The sequence below is a fragment of the Sinocyclocheilus rhinocerous genome, unplaced genomic scaffold (genome assembly GCF_001515625.1).
Source record: "Sinocyclocheilus rhinocerous isolate Xijiao unplaced genomic scaffold, SAMN03320098_v1.1 scaffold1026, whole genome shotgun sequence".
Classification (NCBI taxonomy): domain Eukaryota; kingdom Metazoa; phylum Chordata; class Actinopteri; order Cypriniformes; family Cyprinidae; genus Sinocyclocheilus; species Sinocyclocheilus rhinocerous.
The window spans coordinates 39351-51006 of NW_015659953.1; the positions used below are offsets into that span (position 1 = coordinate 39351).

At 35.3% G+C, this 11656-nt stretch overlaps 1 protein-coding gene across 1 annotated transcript in view; it reads right to left on the minus strand.

The window, feature by feature from the left end:
- Positions 1-6904: 6904 nt before the first annotated feature.
- Positions 6905-11656, minus strand: part of LOC107724682 (phosphatidylinositol 3,4,5-trisphosphate 3-phosphatase and dual-specificity protein phosphatase PTEN-like) — a 22328-nt gene continuing 17576 nt past the window's right edge. The window contains exons 8-9 of the mRNA XM_016533694.1: positions 7556-7777; positions 6905-7423 (exon numbers count right to left, since the gene is read on the minus strand). Of these exons, the coding sequence (XP_016389180.1) occupies positions 7247-7423; positions 7556-7777 (399 nt within the window). The 3' untranslated portion in view covers positions 6905-7246. The remainder of the gene's footprint in view (positions 7424-7555; positions 7778-11656) is intronic.

Consider the following 11656-nt stretch of genomic DNA (forward strand, 5'->3'; position numbering starts at 1 on the left):
GTACTTGGCCGCATTCATCTTTCCCTCGATTGCAACCAGTCGTCCTGTCCCTGCAGCTGAAAAACACCCCCACAGCATGATGCTACATTTTAAATTTCATTCAACTTGTTGTTTTTGTATTATTAATAATATTCATGGCAATATTTTGTTAAAAAAAATCTGAGAACCGATCTTGAATTAATTTTATTTTATTATTATTACTAATATTATTATTATTATTATTATGCTTAAAAAAAGACAAACATTTTGCCATTGGGGTAAGACAAGTTCAACAAGATACATTCTCAAAAAACAAGTATATTATGCAAAATGCAAATATTTTATTCAATAAATAAATAAAGAAACTTGTTTTTGGTGATGTTTAGATGTTTTATTGGTAAACAAAACTAAAATATTGATCAAGAAAAAAAATTTTTTTTAGTGTACTGGAGTCTCAGTGAGAAATTGATGTTGAAAAGACATCAAAATTTACGTAAAAAAATAAAACAGGTCAAATATGCAAATCAAACTGACGTCAGAAACTTGACATGACATTGATTTGATGTAAATTGAACACCAATTTACAACATATTGGCCTACATATACATTAAACCAAGTTCAGTGTGTGATTAACTTCCTATTTTCACCTAATTACCGTTGGAAGAAATTGCTGTCCAAACGGAATTTAAAATGATGTTACAGCATCTTGATCAAGTCTTGACTAATATTTGATGTCAAATTGATATCAAGTTGCCCGCTGGGGTATTCAGAATGGGAGAGTTGTGTATTAAAAGAATAGTACATTGTTTTTGTGATTGCATTATTATTATTATTAAACCAAGACAAAAGCAATTCGCTAATGGGGTAAGACAAATAAAGTTAGTATATGGTAATAATGTTACGTATATCTCAGAGTAGCAGCTTGAGTCACATGTCCCAGACAGGGTGAAAACCTCTCATTAGTGAATTTTTTAAATGGTCTATTTAACATAGCACTTAATCTCAGCCAAAGAACAGAAAAATATGAACTGATGAAAACCTTGACCTTGAATAATAAAATCCTAAATTCAAATGATTTCTTCTTAAAAGCGTTTGTCATGCCACATTCATTTCAAACAGCGGACATGGTGCTATCAAAGATCAGTGAAGACCACAAGATCATCAGTCTGTACATTAAACCAATTTCTCTTTGAAATGAGAGAGATTCATGCACGCAGGTTATATAAGCAGCGCCTCTATGGCTCCTAGGTCCGACAGTGAGGCCTTTATTTATAGATAACAGGGGGTAGTAGGGTAAATCAGAGGTCATTAACAGATCTTTAGTCAGGCTCCAGACACAAAGTGCAGTTTGGGGTTTTTACTTGGATCTCTTTTTAAACCTAATAGAGATATATTTAAAATCAAGTTTATTTTCTGGGCACAAAGTTGTCTCCCATAAGGCAGTTTATTTACAGAAGGTTATAAACATTTCCTCATTCTGTTGAAAATCTAAATAGTCCCCAAGAGCAGTTTTAGAGAAGTTAGAGAGAGAGAGAGAGAGAGAGAGAGAGAGAAAACAGAACTACGTTCGTTTTCCTGATTTTTTTCTCAGCTGACATGAAAAGCACCTTCAGCATGAGACTGAAGTCATGAGTTCAGCCAGTACTAGAGCTGTAATGGGCAGCTGGCAACAAAAACCATGTAGCCTACTCAAGTAAAACAGACATCACACTGATGCATTTGGCCAGAAAAAGCAAGACTAGATTACCCAATAGTATTTTCATATGTGACCCTGGAGCACAAAACCAGTCTTGAGTCGCTGGGGTATATTTGTAGCAATAGCCAAAAACACATTGTATGGGTCAAAATTATTGATTTTTCTTTTATGCCAAAAATCATTAGGATATTAAGTAAAGATCATGTTCCATGAAGATATTTTGTAAATTTCCTACTGTAAATATATTAAAACTTAATTTTTGATTAGTAATATGCATTGCTAAGAACTTCATTTGGACAACTTTAAAGGTGATTTTCTCAATATTTTGATTTTTTTTTGCACCCTCAGATTCCAGATTTTCAAATAGTTGTATCTCGGCCAAATATTGTCCTATCCTAACAAACATCAATGGAAAGCTCATTTACTCAGCTTTCAGATCGTGTATAGATCTCAATTTCGAAAAATTGACCCTTATGACTGGTTTTGTGGTCCAGGGTCACATATGAGTGAGACAATCATTTCATTTCAGTAATGAGTATACAAGTATTCAAATACTGATGATTTGTGTTCATGAATATGCACATTACAACTTCAATTTAGGGCTCCTTGATGGAATATTCCAAGTTAAATACGTTTACTGAATTGACAGTTATTATTAAACATTTTTTGATGACCACGATTAATTTAGACTCTTCTTTAAAAAATTTTTTATCTGGGTTGCATTGAGACACTTACAGTGGAAATGAATGGGGCCAACTTGTAAGTGTAAAAATAAACACTGTTTCTATAGTATAAACACAAGACATAAGCAATATGATAACATGATTTTAGTGTGAAACAATCACTTACTAAACTTGTGAAATGCAATTTCACAACTGTAATGACACAACAAAAAAAAACAAAGGACTTAAAAGCTTTAAAACTAAAACAATACACATAAGAATTTGAAGAATACATTGTAAGTTCAACCTAACCTTGATTTTTGCTTCTCGTAACCTTGAGAATGAGGGAGTCAAAATAATTTTTTGCGGTAATCAACAAATGCTGGGGGAAAAATTTTTTAAATGCCATGCAACTACGAATTCAGATTCACAAATATCGAATGCTGTCAAAAACAACAAACTGACAAGATTGAGACTTTATTGGATGTATGTGGAGTTTATAACACTAAGATAAAGGGCAGTTTACACATACGATTACAAACAAACATGTGATTTGTATGAGCAACATGATTACCTGTACAATATTTCATACATGGTTGGTTTGTGTATTCTCAGTGCATAGGCATTACACACAGAGCAACTGTTGCACAGCACGATAGTATCTGAACAGGCTGAAACAGAGTAAGGCGGTTTTCTTAAAATATACGGCATTTACATTACATGAACGTAAAAACCCTCTGGGGAGAAGAATGATTTCTAATGGAGCATGGCTGAAGTCCAAAGGGCCCCCTGCTGCAAGTCTAGCTGGACGATTTAGTGCACAGTACCACCCCATCTATCCGCTTGCATGACATGATGTCCTAACACAGTTTTTAAAGCAATTTTTTTTTTCAACTATAAACGAGAGGCACTTTGTGGCAATCACAGGCATCATAACATATTGCACAAATCAGCTAAGAAAGTGTGATGCGAAACATATACACTGGCACCTTTGATGACGTTTTGTTTTTCATTAAAGCTGAAAATAAATTTTTCATGCTGCCTGTGAGCTCCACACACCCGTGCCACGTACAAGATGTCTGAGGGTCTGCGTATAAAGGTACTGTGGCTAAATTGTCAAAATGTCAAGGGATGCGTCTCATGTCTCAGAGACGATCTGAGGATTAAAAGAAAAGTTCACCTAAAAATGAACATTCATCATTTACTCACCCTTGTGCGCTAAACAAATCTTGTGGTGAAACCATTTTAACTCTAGCAAAACATGTAACACAATGAATTCAATTTAAAATTAAGCATAAAGACTGAAATAGTATTTTCTTGCCAAATATTCTCAGATCATTTAAAATCATTTTTACAGTGTCGTTCCAAACCTGTATGACAAACTTACTTCTATTTCTGTTGTCCATGAATAGGGGAACCAATAACAAAAACAGCTGAAACATTCTCCAAAATATCTTCTTTTCTGATCATACAGGTTTAGAAAGACACGAGGGTTGAGTAAATGATGACAGAATATTTGATTTGAATTCTTTAAATTTAAGTTCATCATGTGACACTTCGGTAGAGTCAATACCTGCAGAGGGTCTTGTGAATGAATGTGAATGAACACTTTTTTTTTTTTTTCTATTTTGTGTTTTCTTTGACAAAAAACAAAAAAATCGGTCAATAAAAACACATTTGATTCTATTGGGATGCACAGAGACAATATTAATGGCTTTTCATTTCACCTCTATTCTACTACTATTGATTGCTGTAAAGCATTTCCAGAAAAAAAACCCTGACAAAATAAAAACAAAAATAAACACTGTGGACCGCTGACTGAAACCCTGCAAAAACCTGTAACAGTGCAAATGTCTAGTACAATATGTTGCTCTATTATAGTAGCTTTAAATAAGTCAGTGCTTGGGCAGAATGGTAGGTATCAAAGCAGTAGAAGAGTAAGCATTGTCAACTTCAAGTAAGGCAAAGAATACCTCCCGTGGGCCCCGCCTCCTCCTCTGAACACAAAAACAATAAAACAAAAACGATTAAGCTTAATTTTGGCAGGTTTTCAGTGATGTGATAAAATGTAAACAAAATGAGAATCCTTGATAGGCTTTTGCTTTTATTCCTGGATTGGTTGGTGTACAATCTCATAAAGGAAGGCCCAGTCTCCTCTTCATGTCAGGGAAACGTATTCTTTCTCTAAAGGAAGGCGAGATGTACGGTGTGTGCAGTGGGCTGGTGAGAAGAGTGAAGCCTGAACGTTAACAGTACGAGAAAGGCAGCTTACTCACTACCCTTAGTGAAGATTCTTGCCCAAGAGACTGAGAAAGTTTTTTAATCTTTTTTTTTTTTTGGTCTGGCCACAGCCAGATGTTAAAAAAAGATTTGGCATGCTTAAAAGAAAATTATACATTTAAATATTCTCATATATATAGGGCTTTAATATTTCTGAAGCAAGCACAAGACTGTGTAAAATCTGTAGCTGCACTATGCTCATTCCAAAGGGAACGAGGCCTGTTCAAGAATAAGAAAAAAAAAAGAACTCTAGCTAGTGAGGGACATCAAATTGTTGGAAACTAATTGATTATGCACATCAAAGTGCGACTAACAGTTACGACACGCACCGCAGTGCGTTTGAATGCTTGCACCATGAGGTTCTTTGCTCCAAAATGACTGCACTATACATTGAGAGCTTACAGTTTAGCAAGCACCATTGCTGGATAAATGATCCAGATTTCATTATATCATGCACGATAAGGCTACAAACATGTTATAGGGAGCCAAAGATCTGATGTCTGACACAGCCAGGAAGAAAGAAAAACAATGTAAATGCTGTTGAAATCTAATCAAAACTTGCATCCAAGGTTGATACATTCAGAAAAGGGCTTCTCCATGTTGACATGCATTACACGAGATGCTGTACACCATCAAACCCGATCTGACCTGTGATCGCTGTAGTGAACCACAGAGCCTTCAAGCAAGATTGATCCGTATCCCAGAACATACTGAAGAATTTTACGACTGATGCTACCTTGAGCTCAAACCATGACCTTTAAAGAAGTGAAACAGAAAACAAATCATCCTGTGAGAGCTGATTTAAACAAGTGCCAATTTTGAAAGGGAAACTTATGAATTATATAAATGAAGTGTCACTGAATGACTGTATATATATTAAAGTCCCATCTGCAGAAGAAAGAGTGATGGCAATATCTTCTTCCCAAATACAATCAAATTGTAAATGACTTTAGAAACGTTTTTTTTTTTTTTTAGAAAAACATTGTATACTATTTATTTGGAACATGGAAAATGATTCCAATAACATGCACACCTTCGATCAACATTATTGCAACACTGGTTTCCCTGTTGTGTTGTGTATATTTGCATAAAAAAAATAAAAAAAAAATACATGGTGGAGCTATATGTTGTGTTTTCTGCCAAGGTGTAATGTAGTTTAGTAGAATCATTACCACCTCCGTTCTAGTAGTGGTAATGATGAAAGCAGACTGAAAAATGGCTAGCTACGCACAACAGAGCCCGACTGACACGTGGCGGCCTTCCAGCAGCATGAGAAGCATTTCACAGTAGGTAGGACAAACTAGAGAAGGACAGACGTGGGGGCATGAATGCTGATTAAAGCACTGGCCTAGGTTTCAATAGGTTGATGGAGCAGCGAATTACGATCTCCACTGAATTTCTCCCATAAACGATCTCCCATCCTGACTGGGTTTCCTTTCTTGTGTTACGGCATGAACATGTATTTACATAATAGCTACTGACGCTGTTTTCCACGGAACATCAGTGTTGATACTTTATGGAGCGGGGTGAATGAACAAAAGAAAAATTGGTCAGCATTTTTGTCCCTACAACTGGTGGCATATGTGTGACGCGTGTCCTAATTCTGCTTGGGAAAAAAAAAAAAAAGAACAAAAAAAAACGGGGGGGAAAAAAGGAAGTGAAACAGAAAACAAATCATCCTGTGAGAGCTGATTTAAACAAGTGCCAATTTTGAAAGGGAAACTTATGAATTATATAAATGAAGTGTCACTGAATGACTGTATATATATTAAAGTCCCATCTGCAGAAGAAAGAGTGATGGCAATATCTTCTTCCCAAATACAATCAAATTGTAAATGACTTTAGAAACGTTTTTTTTTTTTTTTAGAAAAACATTGTATACTATTTATTTGGAACATGGAAAATGATTCCAATAACATGCACACCTTCGATCAACATTATTGCAACACTGGTTTCCCTGTTGTGTTGTGTATATTTGCATTAAAAAAAATAATAATAATACATGGTGGAGCTATATGTTGTGTTTTCTGCCAAGGTGTAATGTAGTTTAGTAGAATCATTACCACCTCCGTTCTAGTAGTGGTAATGATGAAAGCAGACTGAAAAATGGCTAGCTACGCACAACAGAGCCCGACTGACACGTGGCGGCCTTCCAGCAGCATGAGAAGCATTTCACAGTAGGTAGGACAAACTAGAGAAGGACAGACGTGGGGGCATGAATGCTGATTAAAGCACTGGCCTAGGTTTCAATAGGTTGATGGAGCAGCGAATTACGATCTCCACTGAATTTCTCCCATAAACGATCTCCCATCCTGACTGGGTTTCCTTTCTTGTGTTACGGCATGAACATGTATTTACATAATAGCTACTGACGCTGTTTTCCACGGAACATCAGTGTTGATACTTTATGGAGCGGGGTGAATGAACAAAAGAAAAATTGGTCAGCATTTTTGTCCCTACAACTGGTGGCATATGTGTGACGCGTGTCCTAATTCTGCTTGGGAAAAAAAAAAAAAAGAACAAAGAAAAACGGGGTGGAAAAAAGTACTTGCTTTCAGTTCATATTCAAGTTTTCTCCTTTATACAACTCTATTACATATGGTTTCTTTTTTCTTCCCATAAAAATATTTCAAACTTTAGTAATCTGTTCTCCATCATACTGTTCATTTTCAGGGTCCGAGTCTGTTGTGTCCGAATACCGGTAGTGGTCCGGTTCATTATCGCTAACATCCGGGGTTACAGATGTAGAAGTGCTGGCCTCTGAGTTGGATGGTTCCTCCACTGTTTTTGTGAAGTACAGCTTCACCTAATGGGGAAAAAAAAAACACATTTTAGTCATTTGAACATTTGTAGCTTTGAACATTTGAATGAGCCTACCACCAGTTTAACACTTAATGAACAGCAATTGGAAGGCGGTGAGCAAAAGTGCTTAATACACCTTGAAGTTTGGAGAGAAGTATCTGTTGGCTTTATCCTTGTTGGCTTTATCCAAGTTGTTCTTGGTTAAAGTCAGGATTAGATAATCCTTATCATTCTCTCCATGTTCTGTGGTTTGGTTCCCATCCAGTTCCTTCACTAAACCTCCATTTTCAACCTTCTCTGAGCTCTCCTCTGGTCCAGGGATGAAGAAGGTGTTCACCCAGAAGTGAAACATCTTATCCTGGTTAACAAAAACAAATAAATAAAAGCTAAGAATGAGGAGTGTAATACAAAAGAAAAACAAATCATATTATAAAATAAGGCTTCTAGGGATGCTCATTTTTCCCGACCGACAACCGCTGCTCGTTATCCAAACATTAACCGTTAACTGATAAGATTATAATAATAAATTAGCATTAAATAAAAACACAATGGCAAGTGTGTGACCCATTAAAAATACAACATTTTTTTCAGGGGTTTACTTTAACGTGCACACAGCAGCATACAGAACAGAGTAACAGAACCTGGATTCACACATCGTCAAATTATCACGCACCTGCAGCACTTCTGAGAACAGAGAAAAACAGAATAAAATAACACGGGCTAAACAAAAAGATAAAATAAGGCCTACACTAAATATTTTTCACTTTAATTAAATTATGATGTCAAAATGAAAACACACTGAATCCTTCTATGCACCTTAAAGAACCAGCAGTCTTTTTTTCCATCAGACATAAAAATAAACATCAGGCCTACATCAGTGCACAATGTGTCTAGTTTTTTTTTGTTTTTTTAAAGTAGCATGTTGACGTGCTGTGCAGATAGTCTGGAGTAGAGCTCTGCACTCTGTGTAAAGGGAGCACATCACACAAGATCAGATATTTGTCAAAGAGCTCAGGATCTGTTGAGCAGCAAATTCTCCAGCATGGTCTGTCAGTCATCCCTCCTTACTCTCGACCCGTGATCAGTCAAATTTGTGTTGGATGCAGGTAGGGCTGGGCGATTTCCCCGATTTTTTCGATTAATTTGAATTTATTGTTTTGCCACGATTTTATTTTTTAGAAATCGAGGGATCGCAATTTTGAATAGAAATATTACCAAATGCTAGAATTAGACACTTTGAAAATATGCCGGTGATAACAGTAAAGAGAAATGAACGATCCAACCTCATTAACACGTGATTAACCGCTCGCGTGTGACGCGCTCTGCAATTCACAATAAATAATAATGTATTAGTTCTAATAAATTTATATTGTAATGTACTCATTCTAATATATAAAAAAAAATCATATTTACATTGCTGGTAGGTTATCATTGCACCACAAATATAGCGCTAAGCGCCATTCACACAGAATGTGCTTTTGTGTTGACAAAGATGCGATGCAGGAAGTGGAATAGGTAAAACATGCAAGAAGATGGGCGTGAACTTCTTTTAACTTGAGCGCAGTGTTTTTAGAATGGCGTTTCATGCATGAGACACTGCAAGAGACGCAAGCGCAACAGTCAAACACATCCATGTTTACACAGAAAAAACAATGGAAAAGCAGCGCAATGGCAATCGAATAAAAAACCTGTAAATATCTACTACTGTATGTCTGATATTTCATGTTTGCATCATGGTGACAGGCTGAAAGCTGCTGTTGTTTTTAAAGAACATTTATAGTTAATAAAAGTCTACTATAGTGTTATAATTTCAGTCATTTTGAATTTGAATTACCTTGACTTTTGAGATTTTCTAAATGAATTTTCCTCGTATTATTTCTGAACACATAATATGTATAAGACAAGTTTGTACAATATGTAGTTGTAGTTTTTGCATCTTTTCTGCAAAGATATTTAACAAGTGATTTGTTTAACATTTACATCATATGTTGATAACTTCATGTGTACTGCACTTGGAATAAAATTTTCTTTAAAGGGGTCATATGATGCGATTTCAAGTTTTCCTCTCTCTTTGGAGTGTTACAAGCTCTTGGTGCATAAAGAAGATCTGTAAAGTTGCAAAGACTAAAGTCTCAAATCCAAAGAGATATTCTTTATAAAAGTTAAGAGTCAGCCACGCCTACCTAAAACGGCTCGTTCTAACACGCCCCCACATATCTAGGTCACTATGTGGAAATATTAGCATAATGCCGCCCAAATGTGCACGCAAAGAAAGAAGGCATGGTTTCAGGAACAGCAGTAGTGTTGATAAATCCATGTCAGGGAGACGCGGTGTGATTCAGTGCGAAAGCAAAAGCACTTTATTTGGCCTTCCAGAATCATATGACCCCTTTAACTAAAGGGTTAATAAAGAAAAAGTAACTTGAATCATGTTGTAGTTAAATTTTTAAGTTGACTAGTTAAAAATCGTAAAAAAAAAAAAAAAAAGAATCGGTCGAACATTCTGGAAAAATCGAGATTTTAATTTTTTGCAAAATCGCCCAGCCCTAGATGCAGTGTTGAAAAGTCTGTTTTTTTTCCACGGAACTGGGCTACTTTTAACTGTTGCCCTGGGCTGATTTTTCCCCATGGGTTAACAAGTATGTAGGATATAGTATACTTTTCTTTCACCGTGCAGCAAAATCTAAAAAAAATACTTATATTTTTAAAAATATTTTTAAAAAAAACCTTTTAAACCAATCAGTCAAAATGTTTACTTTCGGTTAACGGATAAACTGTCAATATGAGCATCCCTAAAGGCTTCATTTACAACATAAGTTTTTATTTGTATATCACATTCACAATACACATTACTTCAAAGCAGCTATTCAGAAATTCATAATGTTAATGTTTATAATAGCCTTACAGTCTACACTGAGCAGTTTAGAGTTGAGCAATAGGACAGTTTACAACGATATAAACAATTAGTCTGTTGAGATTTGCCTTGTAGTATCTGTTCTGGCACCAGACTTAAAGACATAATTATTAATCTCAGCTACAACTTTTGGTTTACACCCAACCCTTTCATTAAAGTATTTAAGTCAATATATAACTAGAAAAAAATATATATACATGAATATATAAAAATGACTAAATGGTTATGTAACATTAAGCTCAATGTCCAGAAAAAAATAACTACATAATGATATACCATTACTGTGATATATAATTACTCATCCTATGATAAGATTTTTGTCATACCGCTCCAACCCTGTTAGAAGCCATTTTGGCGCTGATGCCAGACTTACTCATTTGTTATGAAGAATCTTATCTTTCGCTTCAATCAAGTTCAAAATAAAAGTTATTATAATAAATTGAGATTAAGTACCTCATTTGTATTCATTCATTTTCATTTCACTCCATTTGTAGCATTTAGAGCACATTATCAAAATAATTTATATTTTTTATAAACCATAATATGCACCATTATATTCCATATAAAATTTCATGCCTAAAAAAACTGCATGAAGTACTGTAGTAAAAACTGATCTTAATCCTCACTCTTAACTTACATTAGAAAATTACATTTACTAGGGCTGTGTATCACCAGCAAAGTCACGATATAATACGTATCACAATACAGAGGCCACGATACGATATGTATCACGATACAGGACTGCACTGAATTTCACCTCAGCAGAATTTAGTAAAACAGCTGTTTATTAAACACTATAAATACTATAGTGCCATTTCTAACTATTGGCAGAGCAGGCAGTTGACCTCTGCATTATGAAGGGCCTCCATAACTGTACCACAGTACAATATAGGTAATGGCATATGTTTCATGTTTACATGGGCACTCCCCATCAGGTACAATATTCTGATTGTTTGCATCTGGTTTTTAAGCCCATAAATAATAATGTACTCGTTCTAATAAATTTATATTGTAATGTACTCATTCTAATATATCAAAAAATATTATATTTACATTGCTGGTAGGTTATCATTGCACAAATTAACACATTCTCTACGTTTAAAAAATAACAATTAGAAGAGTTCTAAACTAATGCGCTGTCTTCTGTATCAAACGCACACACACGCTCAGTCACACACACAGATCACATTGTGGCCGCACTCAGACATTCAGGAACAAACTTTTTAGCGCTGCCCCGCAATTTTATCAACTAAATAGCTTAATTGCTCAAGAGCTACATTATCTTTCTCAACAAGGAGCTGGTAACATCATTGTTTCTAAAGG